This window comes from Euprymna scolopes, chromosome 37, assembly GCF_053919585.1.
Source record: "Euprymna scolopes isolate OS-2025 chromosome 37, ASM5391958v1, whole genome shotgun sequence".
Lineage (NCBI taxonomy): Eukaryota > Metazoa > Mollusca > Cephalopoda > Sepiida > Sepiolidae > Euprymna > Euprymna scolopes.
The window spans coordinates 43009591-43029338 of NC_136518.1; the positions used below are offsets into that span (position 1 = coordinate 43009591).

The window sequence follows — 19748 nt, forward strand, 5'->3', positions numbered from 1 at the left end:
ACCACAGTTCCCGATGACTGCATAACGAAGGCCCACAGCCCACTCGGAACGCTGATCATGCAGTGATAATGGTTGAAATCGCCCTAAACTCTAGAGCCAAAACTGAAGAGCCAGTGCTCAAAACAACAAGATATTACAATAAGGCTGACTGGGAAGCCATCAGGGAACTAATTAGAGATGCTCCATGGAAAAATATTTTCTCTCTCCCTGCTGAACAATGTGCAAACGAGACCACTGACTGGTTCAAAACTGCAATCGAAGCGAATGTTCCCATGCGGGAATTTTATAGTAAGCCCCACTCTCCCCAATGGTTTACGTCGACTTGTGCAACTGCCATTGCTCAAAAGCAGCATGCATACCGTAGGTTTAACCGACATAAGTCCAGTTCAAACAGAATGAAGTATATAGAAGCTAGAAATAACGTTAAGAAAGAAATAGCGACAGCTAAGAGAGAATTTACGGAAATCACTAAAAAACGCATAGAAGCACAAAAACTAGGAACTCGAGACTTCTGGAAAATCTACAACAGTGTAATAAATGATAGGCAATCAACAATTCCCCCACTAACCAACAATCACGAGGTTGTCTCCTCAGCAACCGACAAGGCTAACATGCTTGCCAGTCGGTTTGCCTCAAACTCCACACTGGACCCTTCCAACCACTCCCTACCTGACTTTCCTATGCGGACAGACGCCACACTAGACGATCTGAAAATCACCCCTGCTCAGGTGCATGCTATCATAAAAAACCTTGACACCTCAAAAGCATGTGGACCCGATCTTATCCCAGCTGTGCTATTAAAAAGTGCTCAGCCGAAGTAGCTCCAGTTCTCTCCAAACTCTACAACAAATGCCTTAATGAAGCTTGCTTTCCGGGCTGTTGGAAAACTGCTTCTGTGGTACCAGTATTCAAGAATTCTGGCGAAAGGACAGACCCATCAAATTATCGCCCAATTAGCCTCCTCCCACTTTTTGCCAAAATATTTGAGACCATAATTTACCATGATCTAGTTCATCATCTTACAGATGCTAAACTACTGACTGACAAACAATATGGATTTAGACAAGCTCGTTCCACAGCAGACATCCTAACTGTGATCTCTGAACGTATATACCATTCACTGGACAAAGCGGGGGAGGGCAGAGCGGTAGCTCTAGATATATCTAAGGCTTTTGACAGGGTATGGCATGAGGGTCTCCTCAGTAAAATCAGATCATACGGTATCACTGGTAGAATACTTAACATCATTTAATCCTTCTTAAATAAGAGAAAAATCCAGGTTGTTCTCGACGGTTGTACATCTAAACAATATGATATAAATGCGGGGTGCCCCAGGGTTCTATCCTTGGACCTCTATTGTTCCTGATATTCATAAATGACCTCCCCGACAACATTGCCTCTGAGATGGGTATATATACTGATGACACTACACTCTATGGCAGGCACGACAGGAAGACGAATGAACACATTTCTAAAGAAATGGCAGAAACACTAGAGGAAGACCTCCAATCTGTAGTGGAATGGGGACAAAAGTGGTTGGTCGCGTTCAATGCTGCCAAGACTAAACTAGTTTCATTCAATAATTACAAGAAACCCTCTCTACCACCCACAGCAATGGCCAACGACTCTTTATCTAAGAGTCCATCTTTCAAACTCCTTGGCCTAACGTTCACAGGAAACATGAGTTGGAACAATTACATTGAAGGCATTGCCAGGGCCGCTGCAAGAAAGGTGGGCTCTCTCTACCGTGCTAGAAAACTACTAACACCCGAAAGTATCCTGTACCTCTATAAGGCCACCATTCGCCCATGTATGGAGTATTGCTGCCACATCTGGGCTGGTGCATCTGCTACTAGTCTCTCGCTCCTTAACAAGGTTCAAAAGAGAGTCGCAAACCTGATAGGCCCTGAACTGGCATCTAAGCTTCAGCCTCTGTCCCATCGACGAAATGTTGCATCCCTCTGCCTTTTCTACAAGTATTTTAGTGGTGAATGCTCTGACGAACTGCAATGACTCGTGCCCCCACGACATGAGCACCCTCGACAAACCCAACAGGCTGCTAAATCCCACCCCCACACTGTAGAGATCCCTAGATGTAAAAGATCTTTTTACTCCAATAGTTTCTTCCCCAGAACTGCTAGACTCTGGAATTCCATTCCAGGTCCCTGCTTCCCCAACAGTACTGACGTGCAGAAGTTCAAGTGCAACGTGAACCGACACCTTGCTGCCCAAATCCCTACATAGTACCCCAGTAGTTGTTGCCCCTGATAGTAGCCCCCTACACCAAAGTGGCAATTTGCCTTGTTTGGGGTGAAAATGTAATAAAAAAAACAAAAAAAAAAACATGGGGTACACTATGAAAATCCTAACATTGATTAATAGTATAAAATTATTTTTAATGGTATAGAATGATTTTTAATGGTATAAGATTATTTTTTCTTATATGAAAAAGCATTGGTTGGTTGGTTGTTTTTGTTTTACGGCATATCAACCCTTTTCAGGTTATTTAATGCCGAATCCAAAGATTTTGAAGAACAATTTTTTAATAGAGTATATTTGTTTTTTTTTTTAAGTTGGTTTATATTTAAACCATAGTTGGGCCCCTAACAGGTACTACGACTCCGGGTCAGAGTAGACCTGGAAGCAATAGCAATTAAAGGGTGGCTCCACACTCCCCAAAGCCCGCAAGCTGGGGCCTTACCATCGGATATAGTTTAAGATCATATCCAGGACCGTGAAAAGCATTGGATTTGTAAATGACAAAGTTGTAATCAACAGGAAGGTAATCCTGTTGTAATGTGTTCTATATCAGGGAAGCCTTTACTAAAAACTCTGTCCATAGAGATTTTGCCTTATGTTAGATAGATGGAGAAAGAAAGGAAAGTTTTCTTTATTTCATTATGGTAGGAAAAAGTGTTCTTGCAAATGTCTTATGAGGAGGAACCAAAGATTGGAGCTCAGTCGAGCACCTTCCATGGAAATAATAATAATAATGTTTAGAGTTGAGAGAGAGGTTAGTAATGTCCCTTTTGTAAAAAGAAAGAGATTGTAGGGAAGAGAAAAGATACTTCCTTCCCTCACTACATTTTTTTTTTTTCAATTTTCACCCCAAATAAGGCACAGTGCCACTTTGAAGTAGGGGGGTTACTATCGGAGACATAAGTTGCAGGGACATTATGAAGGAAGATGAGCAACAAGATGTCTGTTCACATTGCACTTGAACTTCTGCATGTCAGTACAGTTGGGAAAGCAGAATCCCAGAACGGAGTTCCAAAGTCTAACAGTTCTGGGGAAGAAACTATTGGAGTAGAAGGCTTTCTTACATTTAGGGATCTCTACTGTGTAAGGATGGGATTTAGCTGCCTGTCAGGTTTGTCAGAGGTATTTATATTGAGGCGGTACAAGTGCTTGTAGTTTGTCAGAGCATTCACCATTAAAGTACTTGTAGAACAGGCAGAGAGATGCTACATTCCGTCGAGGGGACAGAGGCTGAAGCTTAGATGACAGTTCAGGACCTATCAGTTTGGCGACTCTTTTTTGAACCCTGTCCAGGAGCAAGAGACTTGTAGCAGATGCACCAGCTCAAATGTGACAACAATACTCCATACATGGGCGAATGGTGGCTTTATAGAGGTACAAGATACTTTCAGGTGTAAGTAGCTTTCTAGTACTGTAGAGAGAACCCACCTTCTTCACAGCAGCCTTAGCAATGTTCTCAATGTATCGTTACGTTCCATGTGAATGTTAGGCTGAGGAGTTTAAAAGAAGTACTTTCAGGTAATGTATTTTAGCCATTGCTATTGGTGGTAGAGAAGGTTTCTTGTAATTATTGAAGAAAATAAGCTTAGTCTTGGCAGCATTGAATGTGACCATCCATTTTCGTCCACATTTCATTACAGATTGGAGGTTTTCCTCTAGTGTTTCTGCCATTTCCTTACATATGTGTTCCTTTGTTTTCCCCATATGTCTGTTATAGAGCATTGTGTCGTCAGCAAATATACCCATCTCAGAGACAATTTTATCAGGGAGGTCATTTATGAACATAAGGAATAATAAAGGTCCAAGGATAGACCCCTGCGGTACTTCCGCAATTATATCATATATATCATCGAAGACAACCTGGATTCTTCTCTTATTTAAGAATAATTTCATTACATTATGTATTCTTCCAGTGATACCATATCATCTGATTTCCCTGAGAAGACCATCGCGCTATACCCTATCAAAAGCTTTAGATATATCTAGGCTTACCACTCTACCCTCCCCTGCTTTGTCCAATGATGGTATATATGTTCAGAGATTATAGTTAGGATATCTGCTGTGGAATGGGCTTGCCTAAATCCATATTTTTGGTCGATCAGAAGTTTAGCAGCTCTAAGGTAATGGACTAGAGCTTGATTAATTATGGTCTCAGATATTTTGGTGATAAGTGGGAGGAGGCTAATGGGGCGATAATTTAATAGGTCAGTTCTTTTGCCTAAATTCTTGAAAACTGCTACCACAGAAGCAGTTTATCAGCAGTCAATTTCAAAGTCTATTTTAAAATTACCCTAAATGATACATGATTTTGTAATCTACAAAAACATGTTTTATTCAATCAGGAAAAACATGTATCTAGCTGAAACCACTATTAATAATTTCCCCCACTCTTTATCTGTGCCTAAACCTAAATGTAGATTTCATGAACAACACTTCTTTCTTAAAACTACACGCCTGTGGAACTCTGTTCCGTTTTCCTAATTATCAACTGACTACAATATTTTTGTCCTCAAGTCCCACATAAACAAGTTCCTGATGAGCTGTCCCCTTAAGTAATCCAATTTACTTAATTCTCATAAAGAACGATTGCTACAACATTTCTCCATTGACTACTGTACATTCATTAACACTTATCCTCGAGTGGTACCGGGCCTTGATAAGTGGTAACGTCTTTGTAAAAAAAAAAAATAATTAATGCGTATTCATCATTTGGCAAAATATGGATTCTAAAATTCATCAAAATCTTTTATAGCCACCAAATTTAAAAAGACTGTGATGCCCCCATTCAGTCGCGAGAGACAATGGATAACCCCTGTAAGGATAGCTGCGCATATACTTGAGACAAGGGTTGCACAAGCTCCAACAACAACTCTCTTAAATCGGTACTGCTTGAATCCACGCACAAGGAGAAGTACTAAACGATTGGAAACAATGCCGAGATAAGCAGAGAGCACATACAGCTCCTGGAATTCCCAAATGGTCACTCATTTTAGTACTGACCGGGTTCAACGTCAATTGCTTAAGTAATAAGAGCTGGTGTGTGAATGTGAATTATGCTGTACGAGAATATTCACAAGATTAGGAAGTTTCAGCTTGACAGATTGAGAGCAGGTTGAAAGTGTTTTCTCCAACAGTGATGCCTTTAAAGTCAAATTAATTCATGACACTTTCTGGTGTGGTGCATCATTAATTGAGGAAGTTCACTCCACTCATTTTTACAGCGATTAGTTAGAATAAAACTTTGTAGAGAAGACTAACATATATTAGTCATTTGTGATTATCTGCTAACGCTACATGTCCAAAGTTTGTCACCAATTCTGTGACTGGCGAGGATGCAAACTGGTTCAAGGATCAATGAGAAGCCAGTGATTATCTTGCATCTATTGGACGATACCATTGAGAGCACTGTGCCTAGAGAATTTGCTAGTGCTCTTAGTTGAAGGGTATGAAGTTCACACAGTTTTTATTTTTTACAATTTTTATAATCGGGATGGATAAAAAAAAATTAGAACAGAAGTAATTTTGTAAGTTCCTCCAGCACATCTTTTAGAACACTCACTGATTCCCAGCAAAACAACCGAGAACAAGTAATGCAATCTGTAGATGCTGAGCTAGGAATAGAATTGATTTTTTTTTTAAACTAAAGAATCAATACTTATCAAAGCCCACTCGAGGATAAAGTGTGTCAGATGGAGCAGATGGACAGTGAGACAACACAGTGATGATTGGTAATAATGATTGTGATTGAGTAGAATTTTATTTCAAGAGTTCAACAAGAATTTATTTACATTAAACGTTAAATCGACTATGTCGCAGTCAACTGGGAAGCAACTCCACTGCTTGAATCCAGTGGCACGGAAAAGTACAAGTTAAATTTCTTCCACAGACGGTTAGTTATAAGAAAAACCTTTGCCCACGGAAGTTTTGTTTAGTTTTAGGCAGAGAGAGAGAGAGAGAGAGAGAGAGAGAGAGAGAGAGAGAGAGAGGGAGAAATTATTTGCAGTGGTTGCAGCTAGACGATATTTTCTTGTAACTGCTTTACAGGGGAGGGGCATTATGAATTAAAAATCACTCGAGTACCTGCTATAAAAATAACTATAGAGTAGAGAAAGACTAGCAATGTCTCGTCTGTGAGAAAGGGTAGAAAGTAGAAAAAGAACATTATCCACTAGATTTTGAAGTTGATTTTGTACTCTGCCAAGGTAAGAAAAAATGCTCTGAACAGTACCACCCCAGATGTAGCAACAGTAATCCGTCTTAGGACGTGTTTAGCCCTTATACACGTAGAGGATTGTGTTCGGATTGAGATACCTTCTGGGGTGGTAAAATGCTCCAACCATTTTTCCACCGACCTTGGTAATAGATTTTGTGTAAGTTTTCCATTTCAGGTTTTGAAATTTTGTCAAAGCCAGTGGCTTCCTCAAAACGAAAGATTATATTTAATTGGGGTTTATAATATCCTTCTAATATAAATTTATATATAATATGCTGCCAGTTTATAGCTAGTTAGTATGAAATAATTTTTTATTAAATTTCGTGGAAAAAAAATGCAACTTATCTGCATGAGAAAGTAAGTAACAACAATGAATATATTTACATGCTATTTTTATTGGTAAAAACATCAAAAATTGTTTTCAACAAAAATAATTCAGTTTGAACTAAAAGTGAATATCTTTTATGCCTGCTTTGTTGTGGATTATAAAAAAAAGGTCACTTAGTTGAAAAACTATTTGTTCACTATTTGATATGTTAATTTATTTAAATTATCACATCAAAAACAGAATTCGGGTACTGACATAAAAAACTACTTCCTTGTAAACGTGTACTCTGCCTATTCTGTTTTTGTTAACCAATCATGTTTCTTATTCATATACGAATAGAAAGATTCCCAAATGCCGTAACTTTTTAATTGTAGATTCGCATAGATGTATCTTCTCTATTACTTCTCAATGATTAGCAGAAAACAAATACATGTGACAAACTCTCTCTTCAATTGTTTATGCATATCTCTCTCACATCTATAAATATAAAAGCGAAAATGTATGTATGTATGTGTGTTCGCTTTTTCTGTGTGTCTACAAAAGGCTTCTTTCAGAGAAGCGGTCGCTCGCTTCACAACTTTTTAAAACTTTTTATATCACATATAAATCGTAATATCTCACAGTTAACAACGAAGTTCGCCTGTCTATTTAATTTGCTCGATTTCGGGAAGATAAATATTCAACATTTGTCGCTCGCCGCATGTGGGTTAGTCTTTTTCCTATAACATCTTGGGGGCGAGGAAAAAAAGCGTTCAGCAGTAAATGAAATCCCGCAGTCAAACTTGACCTCATTAACTCATTAAAACGAGCACCTGCTAAATCCAAGTAATTAAATAAATTCAAACGCGGTTCTGTAAGCATGTCGCGGTGGGTCAATGGTAAACATCGCACGTTTTTTTTCACAACTTTGCCTCAACGGTTGGGGTTCGATCCTCATACTTACTTTTTTTAACTCCACACCTCCAAACACCCGGGCAACGCCGGGTACCCCTCGCTAGTCATACATAAAATAAATATTTTTAATATTAATCATGTGTATCATGTCATCACTTTATGTTTTCAGTTATTGTAATAATCTGCATTGTTTGGATATATTAAAATCGGAAGATAACCACCTGCCTCTCAACGGATTTGCGATCATCGCATCCCGACTGTTTCATAGAAAACTTACCTTGCCATGTTACACAAATCGTCTAACAGAGTTGCTCTGTCTTCAGTTTCAAAAACCTGTCAAAATAAAATAAGTGACAAAAAAATACTTAAACAAATTTTACATGTGTTTACACATTAATTCAATTTTTTATATATTTTTTTATTTTATTATTGGTACATTTTTGAATCAAGGACGTACGGGATATATCCGAAAGACATGGCAGTCAATGTTCGTTGATAAATCGAATTATGGCTTTAAGAGTAACAACTTCATTGACGTTTTTTCATACATACTTATTAAAAGTGTAGACTATTTATTGAGAGAAAATTGCAAAAGAAATTTGATTGTTCCCAAATATAATTGATTCTGACATATCTTACGGAGTCTATATTGTTGTTAACAATTTATTCACAGCAAAAGCTCCGATCTTCTTTAGGTGAATCTTGTTGAACTCGGGAATCTTTCTGTCGACCCCGGGAATATTTCTGTGGAGCTTTACCAGTTACCATAACAGATTATGTTCTCGTGGATTAATGCCCCCTTGCTGACTGATTCGACCATACACAGACCAGTCAGCTACCAGGACGCATTAATTCTATGTATCCCTTAATGAACTATTTACTCCTGTCTGGAACGATCCAGCAGAGAGCAGAGGAGCCCTGGCCACCAAAGAACTCAGACCACTCTCCTCTCGCTCTCTGTCCACTGGATCCCCGTAGGCTGCGACTACCCCACTGAAAACTTTCACTGGAAAGTCTGGGGACACATCAAGTTTTCTGCTTCCAGACGATAGAACTCACGAGAACTTTCTGTTCCTTTTTCTTTTCTTCCACCTCGGCACAGTCCTTCTTAATGCGAAATAAACCTTTTCATTGTTTTGTTATAAAAAAAGAAGTGTTGTTTAATTATTTTATGCCTTTTGTATTTATTAATCTTTTATAAGGGGATTTGTGCGCTCACGCATAAAACTACCTAGAAAACTCGAGAACATATTCTGCCAAACCTGGGAATATTTCTTTATTTAATCCACATGGCTAGCATGTTCTTGTTTCGTCAGTCCTGGCTAGATCCTAAATCATCCACAATTGTATTTGTAGTGACGACCCGCACTGCTGATTGAAATTTCAACCTCCAGAAAAGTGTAACTTATAATTGAATTTTATCAGGCACTTTATCCACTACACCACAGGCCTTACAGAGTTTATATCAACCGAAATGTTGAGCGAATAACAATCAAGGTAAAAACAGTAGTTCAAATAATCTAAATAATACAAATTATTAATTCTCATATAAAAAAAAACATTTAGAAAAATAATAACACCAGCTTTAATCTAAATACCCAGGAGTGGTTTTGGGGTAAAAGAGAATGTGGCAATGTTACAATTTGCTTTAGTTTTGAATCCAAGTTTATCTTCAATATACAAACACTTCACATAAAAGCCGCGAGTCATTTTTAACAACCTGATTACGCGATATATATATATATATATATATATATATATATATATATATATATATATATATATATATATATAGCATAAAATACAGGATATTTCATACAATGAAATACAGTTGAGACTAAATGTATAAAAAAAGGGGGGGGAAGGAAAAACAACGAAACACAGAAAGAAATCATCAAAACGGGAGATTTAACTGTTTCGTCCAAATCAACGTCAACACGAATGAAACTGTTTCCAATAAAACTTCTGGAGTAAATATGGTATTGTGGTGACTTTACAGGATTCTATTAATCCCTAATTCTACCCCAAATTGATAGCATAGTACTTAGTTCGGTGCACCTTATCATAACAAAGATCCATTAAAAATTTCAATCAGATCAATCTAGTAGTTTCTGAGAAAAAGTGGAACAGACAGACAAACTTAGAGAAATATGATATAGATTGATGTCTAATACCTATTGTTAAACTTTCACAAAATAGGTATCTGAATTTTGATAATTGGCCTCCAACTCTTTTTACCCTTTGAATAAAAATAAACTAAATATAATCCACATGATCCGTCTTTATGCATGGCAGATGTGTTTCAAATTTAATGATTTTTACTTCCTTTGAATAAAATTAAAATAAATATGGCCCACATTATCCACTTTTATACATAGAAGATGTGTTCCAAAATTCATAATGTTCGGCTAATTAGTTTAAGAGCGAATGCTATATATATACAAAAAGATTAGAGATTTGTAAGAAGTTTTCTCATGATATAGAAAAGAACAACAACAATAATAATAATAATAATAATAATAATAATAATAATAATAATATAGATAGTTTCGTTTTGTTAGAGAAAATCAACTATTTTGAAGTTATTTAATGCTACTGTTGAAAACGAGAAAATAATCCCACAAAACGAACAAGTGTCTTTTAGGTGGGTTGGGAGATAGAAAAGATTTTTAGGTCTCTCCCTCTATAAGTATACCAAGGTCAAAAAATAGGATTGAGAAGTAAACGCTCTGTCCTGCAAAAAGTGCTTGAGCAGCCCCGTCGGTATTCCCTGGTAAGGGCGCCTAGCAATAAATTAATCCTTTCTCAAAGAGAGAAGGCAAAGCTTGTGGGGGTGGACCTCCTAGAATTGCACAGAACTAAACTCTCGCTGCAACATCAACAGGGGCCAGGTCATTATAGGAATAGTCTAATCTCTTTGTTGACTTTGAGGGCCGATGATAAAAATCCCTAGCCAAGTTGGGAGATAGAAAGAAAGAAAAGAATAAACACGATTAACATTTTCGTTGCCAGCAGTCACCTGTGCATGGAGTATTATTTCCACATCTGGGCTGGTGCACCAACCACTAGTCGCTTTTTTTTTTGACAGGGTACAAATAGCGTTTCTAATTTCATAGTTTCTGCACTATCTGCCAAGCACCAGCCACTGTTGAATCACTGGAGTATTGCCTCCCTGTGCTTGTTTTATAAGTATTTCCACGGAATGTGTTCCAATGAACTTACTGCACTCTGTACTTGATCAATGAAAATATCCTCGGCCTACTTAACAAGCAGCAAAATCCCACCCCTTCAATGTAGATATTCATAGATCCCAGATTTTCTACTCCAATAGTTTCTTTCCTTAAACTGCTTGTCTTTAAAATACCTTCCTTTGGTTTGAAGAGCATGGCCGATTCCACAGGCTGCCACCTTATCCATGAGACACCAACCAAACACCACAGATACAAAATGAAGCAATTGTGGTTTGTAAGCATGCAAAATGTTTTTGAGAGAAAAAAAAATCATTATATTGGAAAGTTACCAAATTGTATTTGTTGAAACTTTATTTTTTATAAAACGATCGATGTTTGTGTTCGTAAACAAATTTTAATTAATCTTCTTTTTTGTATGTGTTAGAGATGAAAGTGTCGAAGAAGGAATCTTGATTTCCAATAAATGTGGTTTTTGTTCAGGTTAATGAAACTGAAACTGCTACCTCGTTAGTAACTTTAGTTCATTAACCTAAATAACAACTCATATTTTTGCTTTATCTTTTTATATTCAAATATTAAATTAAAACAAAAACGAATGTTATTCTAATTAAAGATTTCATAATGAAGACGTTGGGTTCGCTTTGTCTTAGTGTGTAGAGTCCTGAAGCTGCAGCCCCTCCCCTCACTCAGCAGTTAGCCTAAAAGGACAGTAAAGGAGGACGTGCACTCTGTCATGCCTATCATATCAGTAACTGCATACGGTATAATAATGTTATTACACTGTTTTTTTTTATGTTAGATCACCGAAGTTAAGAGACGTTGAGACTGATCAATCCGAGATGGGTAACAATATTCGCATACCATACACTGCATATAAAAGAACAGTAATACCTTTCTGAAAAAAAAAACCCCAAAAAACCCCAAAAAACAAAAAAAACAAAAAAACTGCAAACTAATTGTAACAGAGCACGTATGCAAATGCATACAAAATGCGAAATGACGTCACTGTAAGAAAAAAGACTATAAAAAAAGAACGTGTGCACAGACGGCAGGATTAGCAGGATTGAGGCGGAGGTTGAAAAGTTAGCTCCTTAGGAAAAAAACACGCTAGAAATGCAGGTGTCGGATAACACCACATAGAAATGATGTCACGTGTTCGGGGCACAAAACAGTCTCTAGTCAGTCAAACTTGGGAAGTTAAGCAGGTAACATGCATCTTAAAGTATAAAGTAGATCTAAACGAATGCCACTTTGATGTCTGCCGTCTGCATCTCTCAATCCCCCAAGTGAAGAAACAATTCAGTTTATTTAGTTTTGTGATCATTTGCTATTGATGGTTTTTCTTATCTCAATGTTATTGACGAACACAAATGTATTGTGCATACCAAAACATCTACAAAACATCTTACATGCTGATATTGCTTTTGATTCGTGTTTGGATGATTGATCAGAATCGGGAATTGGAAAAATCGGAACTTTTTGGGGTATCTGAATAGAGAGCTACATGTTTTAGTTTCGATTCTAGCTGATGGTACCCAAATCATATTTTTTTACTTTTGAAATCACTACTCTCTATTGGGTACAATATAATAATAATATAGAGCATTGACTACGAAATCTGAATAAACTAAAATTCATATTTATGCATATTTTATGACTGGACAATGCCAAGCGTCTTGCTAGTATTTCTACATTTCTATAGGATTGTTTTTAATACAGCTGTGCATATTTTGAAAATATAATTGAAAAGTGATGAAATAAAGACTGTTGAATTTTCATGACTATATCATGATGGATAAGTTAGGCAGAGACTTAAGTTTATTTGCACTAACTATATTTCGGTTGCAAAAACGGTTGTGAATTATATTCACATTTCCATGAGTAGGTGATAATTTTGTGTTTTGTCAAAATTTAAAAAAAATGTACATACCTTATGATTGGTTGTCAGTTCGGAAATCAAAGCCTTCCATGTGGATTCTTCATAATTGGTTCGATAAAAACCAAAGCTTTTGTAATTAGCCTTCACCCAGGTCGTGCCCTCAGGTACAGTAAACGTTGCTGAAAGAAAGTTTTATAAATTACAATCAAAATACACCCAAATATTCTTGAATAAAAAAATAACGTGAATAAAATGTATATTTTTTTAGAGCAGTCTAGGAATTATCGCCATATACTACCCACAAACTACTGGCCTTGAGCCTGTCATACTTTCAGGGAAATATATGATACTCTTGCTCTGGCAATATATATATATATATATATATATATATATATATATATATATATATATAAACATTTATATAATAGCCTTTATCAATCTATTTTTCTTATTTAAATTTTAAATAGAACATTTCATTGTAATTGCACAATCTTTATAAATCTTATTTATAAAATATACATACGAAATGAAATCCACCAAAATGCATTACACTTCCTTCATAAATAAATCAGCCATTTTAAACTTTTCTTAAAAGTTGAAAAAAAAAGGCATAACTTCATGTTCATCCTGGAGTTTTCCCTCAACACCAAAGTTAACAGAAACTAGGCCATTATTGAAATGGCCTGTTTCCTGTTGACTGAAGTATTGATTTGGTTCTGTGCAGTTCTAGGAGGTCCAAACCCCTTGCCTTTGGGTGGATTAAGTTCATTGCTTGCTGCCTGAGACGTGACCAGGTAATGACTTCAAGGCAACCCACGCAATATGTAAAAGGCAAGAGTGCTCTTCTTTTAGGGGCGTTGGTTTGACTCTCCCCATTTTCCGACCTTGTGTCAAATCTTCTTGTGGTGAGAAGGAAAGAAAAATCGAGTATTCGAAATTAAAAAAGGGGAGTTCGGAGATTTTAAACGGGTGAATAGATAACCATTCCTGATTTCAAAAGCCACCAGAAATTTCCCTTACTCTCTATCTGCACATAAAGCTAAATGAAAATTCAGCAAGAAAAGCTTTTTTCCCCGAGAACTGCTAGTCTGTGAAGCAAAATACCTCGGAACTGCTTCCCAGCTGACTATAACATGGCGATTTTGAAGTCCAATATAAACAAATTCTTGTTGAGCCATCCTGTTAAATAATTTATTTTTATCCAATTTCTACCATCACCGATCATCACGGTGTCGTCTCAACTGAAGCTCATTAATGCTTATTCCTTCGGCCTTGATAAGCGGTAACTCTTTGGTATAAAAATTGTTAGCAAGTCTTCAGGTATTAAATGATTGAATAGTTTGTGAAGCTATTTGCAGTCTATAAACAAAGGTTAAACCCACACTAGCTTTGCAAAATTAGTTAAAGTTTTATACCATTTTGATTCAATTAGTAAATTGATGTGCAAATACGTTAAAATTAAATTTAACTTTCAAAAACCAGCTTAATAAAATATGTCCAAAAAAAAGGCAGAACAAAAATGAAACTAAAATAATTCCTACGCAACACAAAGTGGATATAGTTAGTATTTTATGAAATGTTGATATGCTGTAAAAGAGAGGACAGCATTTCGTTCCTTGGCCTTTTGACTTGGAGTAATGGAGTAAAGTGTAGTATCAGCTTTGATACTACACTTCATCTATTCTGTCCACGCCAGGTGAGGGAGAAGTTATTTATTTCTCTCCCGTGACAGGAAGATGTGACACAAGAGTCGGAAAATGAAATTGAAGCACCATCGCCCTAAAGGAATAAAACTCTCGCCTGTAAAAATGCCTGGGCCGCCCCGCTGGGATTCTTCGGTAGGGACGCCTTAGTAATAAACTAATCCTTTCTCAGAGAGAAAATCTAAGCATAGGAAAGTGAACCTCTTAGAACTGCACAGGGCCAGCAATGTACCGCAGTCAATAGGAAAAAAGGCATTCCAAAAATGGTGAAGATTTTGTTGGAAAAAAATCATTCTCAGTGAAGGAGAAACGCTTAAAATATGGTTGAAAAGACGAAACAAAAACGAAATTACAATGATTTCCGTGCAACACAGGTCGATGCAATAAGTATGTCATAAAATGTTGATATGCCATAAAATAAACAGATGATATTTCATTTTGGGGGCTTTTCACCTGGAGCAAAGTGTAGTATCTGTTTATATCTCCCTGCTCTATCGTTATTTTCATGATAAGTGCTCGTCTGAACTTGAATCCCACTCTGCCAAACCTTCACAAAAAACACTCGTCTAGTTACAACCACTATCAACAATTTCCCTAAATCTAACAATGAACAAAGCTTCTTTTCTAGAATTAGCTATCAATAGAACTCTGTTTCGCCGGCCTACTTTCCAGCTGACTACAATATGGTCATCTTCAAGTCCAATATAAACAAGTTCTTGTTGAGACGTCCCTTTCAATAATCAAGTTCTATCCAATTTCCACCACTAATGATTAATATACTGTTGTCCTGATTACCATCGTACACCCATTAACCATTATCCTCGAATGGCCTTCGAGCCTTGATAAGTAGTGACTTTGTAAAGAAGTATATATGCTACACGTCATCTTTACTAACCTCGGTTAATGAAGGAGAAACACGTCTAGATTGAGGTAATAATTCTCTTTTTTTTTTCAATCCAGAGTGCTTCTTTTTTGAGGGGTTAGATTTTTTCCCCATATTAAAAAACGACTTTTATTAACTCTACCCTCATGGGGAGGCAAATAAAGAGGGACATCTTAAGGGGGCTCTGTTCTTAATTATACAGGCTAATGGATGGATAATGGTAATGTTTTTGTCGTTATACAAGAACCGCTAATGTTGTACGAGCCAATCGTGTACGCAATTAATGGCAAACATTTACGACAAATCGACCGCTGTTTGTGCACAAAAAATAAAATATAAAAACAATAAGATAAATAAAAGCGAGTAATGCAAATAAAACAATTTCGCCCTAACACTGGCATCTGGAGAGTTCACTTAAATACCACGAGTTCTTGTGGAAGAAATGAATGCTAAGTAAACACACTCTAAAGTGGAATACAAATAGAAGGCCTGCAACAATTTAATTGCTTTCCGCATGAGATGTCCATCATAGTTGGCTGATTTTATTGGAACGACATGAACAACAAAAAAATACTTCCAGTCGGTCGAGGCTGAGCAAATATCGTTATTTTAAGGAATGAGGATATTCGTGTCTTGTCCATGGAAACCCAGCAAGACAGAGAATGACTTTTTTTAACCCCCCATCTCCCCCCACCTTTTCCTTTTGCCTTTATAAACACATTTTGATTTCTCTTGGGTTGTTGTTGTCTTTAGAGTGGTTGAGGCAATTGTTTGGTGCACACGGTGGACATCTAGATTTGAGACAAGTTGTTTCTTTCTCACAAACATCACTATAAGAGCTTCCGTTGGTCATTCAAACTTTAGATTGAAATAGATATTTATTGCTAAACGCTCCAGATTGATAGACGCATGTTATTATAGATGCGTCCAAGCTCCTTTGTACAAAGCTCTGTCTGTAGGTCGTTATTTCTTTTACCAAAGAGTCATTATTTATCAAGCCGGGCAGATGACGGTGGTCGAGTAGTTAAGGATGCGGATTGACGACCCAGGTGTTTCAAGTTCGAATCTAACTCGTTCCACAAAAATCACTTTCATTTAGGATGTTAGCAACCTTCACATGATTCCTAGCGTAAGCACCCTATGTTTTTCTAGAAAGAACTCTGACAAGAAAAATATCGGGGAAATCAATGCCAACAATAGAATCTTCGAATTCATACGATATGATGATAAAAGCCAGAATACCACTCGAGGGTAAGGATTAATGAGTTTGTAAAATAGACAATGAGATTCTTGAGTGGAGAGACTTTTTTGTATAGAAAAACTATAATATAAAAAAAAAAAATATTAAAACCCTTTAATATACCAACAATATATGAACTTTGAGGAATATTTATTAATTAATTCTAATACCTATTGACAAAATGTCACAAAAACCGGATATATCTGAATTTTTACAAAGGGTTTCCACCTCCTTTTTAGCCGTATTGCTTAAACAAAATTGAACTCAACACAGCTAAAATTTAGACTCTTTTATCCTAGTGCATATTTTCCAATATTGATACTGATCAGTTAATTAGTTAAGGGATGATTTGCATACAAATATATAAAAATAGACACATACCAAACTTCATATGATTAGTGATATACAAGCACCTCTACTTAAGAATTTATATAATATGTATTAATTGTTTAATGTAGTTGTGGTCACTTGTTCTTTTAAGGGTCACATAAATTGACCTAGAGGTAACCCAATCACTTAGGAGTCACGTGAGCAAATCAATTATAAACTCAAACGCTTAGAGCTCATCAAAGTGTGCCTGAATGTGTTGAAGAGTGTAGTGATCTCCTGGTGCAAGCAGGTGGCCGCTGGCAGACCCTGGGTGTGGCAGCAGGACTTGGTGCTGGCCCACAAGTCCAAAGAAACCCAGCCTTGGCTTCACAAGGAGTGCTACAACTGTGTACCTTTCTCTCACTGGCATCCCCTCCTTCCCCGACCTGAACCCGTTGGACTACTTCGTATGACCACATGCTGAGAACATCACCAACATAACCTTCCACAACATCCAAGCCAGCATCATTGCAGCCATTCGCAGAGTATTCGCCGAGCTCCTGCCAGTGTTTGTGGAAAAGACATGCTTCTAGTTCTGGACCTGTACTGAGGTGGTCATTGAGGCTGAAGGCAGCAACATTGAATAGATGTAAGCTCTACTACATAATCAAGTAACCTGAATTGATTTTATCAATAAAAGTTTTAAAATAAAGCTGTAGTGTTGTTTTCTTTAGGGCAACAATTTTATCGTTCCACCCTGTAAATCGTCTTGGTTTATTAAAGATACACCAAAGGCCATCGTAAATTGGTTTCCCAAGCGTTCCATCATCACTATAATAATCTGAGGAAACACTGCGACCCTGCTCCTGGCATTTCTGAATTTTGGTTTTGAAAACAAGACATTGCATTAATTAAATATTATCTGTTGTTGGAGAAATTTAAATTTTAGTTTATTAAAAAAAAAATCATTGGTAAATAAATCCCTAGTTTTGATAATTTTCAAGAACGTAGTTTATATGGAAACAAAATTTCTCATCTTTTGCATCGAGCTGGAAGCTGTTATGTATTAGATTATGTCATTCTTCGTTGTTGATGTTACTGTCGAATCGATTTCTTTTCGATTGGTATGATTCATTTTAACCTCATCACGGTCAGTAGAATGATCAGTAGAGTTAACGCCTTTGCATATTAAAATTAACTCAACCCTGGAGCTCAATACCAGCTAATTCAATTTCTCACTCTATTATTCTAGAGAATCTCTTATTTAAGAATCGTGTTCATGCATTTTGGGTTTTGCGCGATGACCTTTCCTATCACAATTACTTCTATGGCGTCATGTGCAGGATTAAGATTTCGAAGAACCTCACTTTTCTTTGTAGGTGCAGATCAAATCAATGTGTTCAAGTCGACAAAGATCCTAGCAGATCAAATCAATGTGTTCAAGTCGGCAAAGATACTAACAGATCAAATCAATCTGTTCAAGTCGGCAAAGATTCTAGCAGACTGAGAATTAAATCAGGCATTTCTGTCAATATTTTTTCTCTAACCTATTTATAGTCAGAAAGGAATTGGATCTCATTGCAAGAGATTTAATTTTTGTATTGCATTTTTGTTTAGGTGTACAGGAGGTTATAATTGCTATTGATTTGTAACAGGAATGATGAGCCTGATCCTGGACAAAACAGTGACGTGGCCTTATTTTCATTATATATATATATATATATATATATATATATATATATATATATATATATATATATATATATATATATTTATAAAAGTGTGTGTGTGTGTGTGTGTGTCTGTCTGTGTAAATTTCCATTCAAAATACCTCTGTTTATTTTCAGTCTACAGACTGGAAACTTGATATACAGGGTACTGAGATTTGGGAAAATCGATTTGATCGGGTTTCGGCCAGTAATTTGGTGATTAAGGGGTCAAAGTTCAACGATTTGACCTTGGAGAACTCTACCAAACTCCTCCTACAATTTTGGGTCTACACACTTGAAATTTTAGATATAGTTTCTTTGGACATGGATCTACCATAATAACTTGAGTTTAGCCCAAAATAATAAATGTTAAGGGGTCATAATAGGGGTCAAATAAAAAAGAAATTTACCGTTTTTTTCTTTTTTTTTTTTTGCTCAGCATACACCTCCAAACACCAACGCCGGGCACCCATGCTAGTATATCTATAAAAGTGAACGTGTGTGTGTGTGTATGTGTGTGTGTGTGTGTGCATTTCCCTATGCAATAACTTTGTCAATTTTTAGTCTGTAGACTCGATATTTGATATACAGGATACTGAGATTTGGGAAAAGCTGTGATCGGTTTTCGGCCAGACATTTGGCTGTTAAGGTGTCAAAGTTCAACGATTTGACTTTCGAGAACTCTACCAAACTCCTCCGACAATTTTGGGTCTAAACACTTGAAATTTTAGATATAGGTTCCTTGAACATGGATCTTACTTAATAATGTAATTTGAGACCAAAACAATAAATGTTAAGAAGTCATAATAGGGATAAAAATGAAAAATAAATTGACCGCTTTTCTTTTTGATTGCTAAACATACACCACCAAACCCTCGGTCAAAAATGCTAGTGTATATATATAAGTGAAAGTGTGTGTATGTGTGTTTGTGTGTGTGTGTGTGTGTGTGTGTGTGTGTCTGTGTATATTTCCCTACGCAATAACTCTGTCAATTTTCAGTCTATAGACTCGAAATTTGACATACAGATATTGAGATTTGGGAAAATCCTTTTAATCCGTTTTCGGTCAGAAATATGGCTGTTAAGGGGTCAAAGTTCAACGATTTGATCTATGAGATCTCTACCAAACTCCTCCGACAA

General features: G+C 36.6%; 1 protein-coding gene across 5 annotated transcripts in view; it reads right to left on the reverse strand.

Annotated features, from left to right (window-relative positions):
- Positions 1 to 19748, reverse strand: part of LOC145261138 (endoplasmic reticulum aminopeptidase 1-like) — a 938216-nt gene that overhangs the window by 59188 nt on the left and 859280 nt on the right. For all 5 annotated transcript variants that reach the window (XM_080119414.1, XM_080119415.1, XM_080119412.1 and 2 more), the window contains exons 11-12: positions 12816 to 12943; positions 7972 to 8027 (exon numbers count right to left, since the gene is read on the reverse strand). In XM_080119414.1, the coding sequence (XP_079975540.1) occupies positions 7972 to 8027; positions 12816 to 12943 (184 nt within the window). The remainder of the gene's footprint in view (positions 1 to 7971; positions 8028 to 12815; positions 12944 to 19748) is intronic.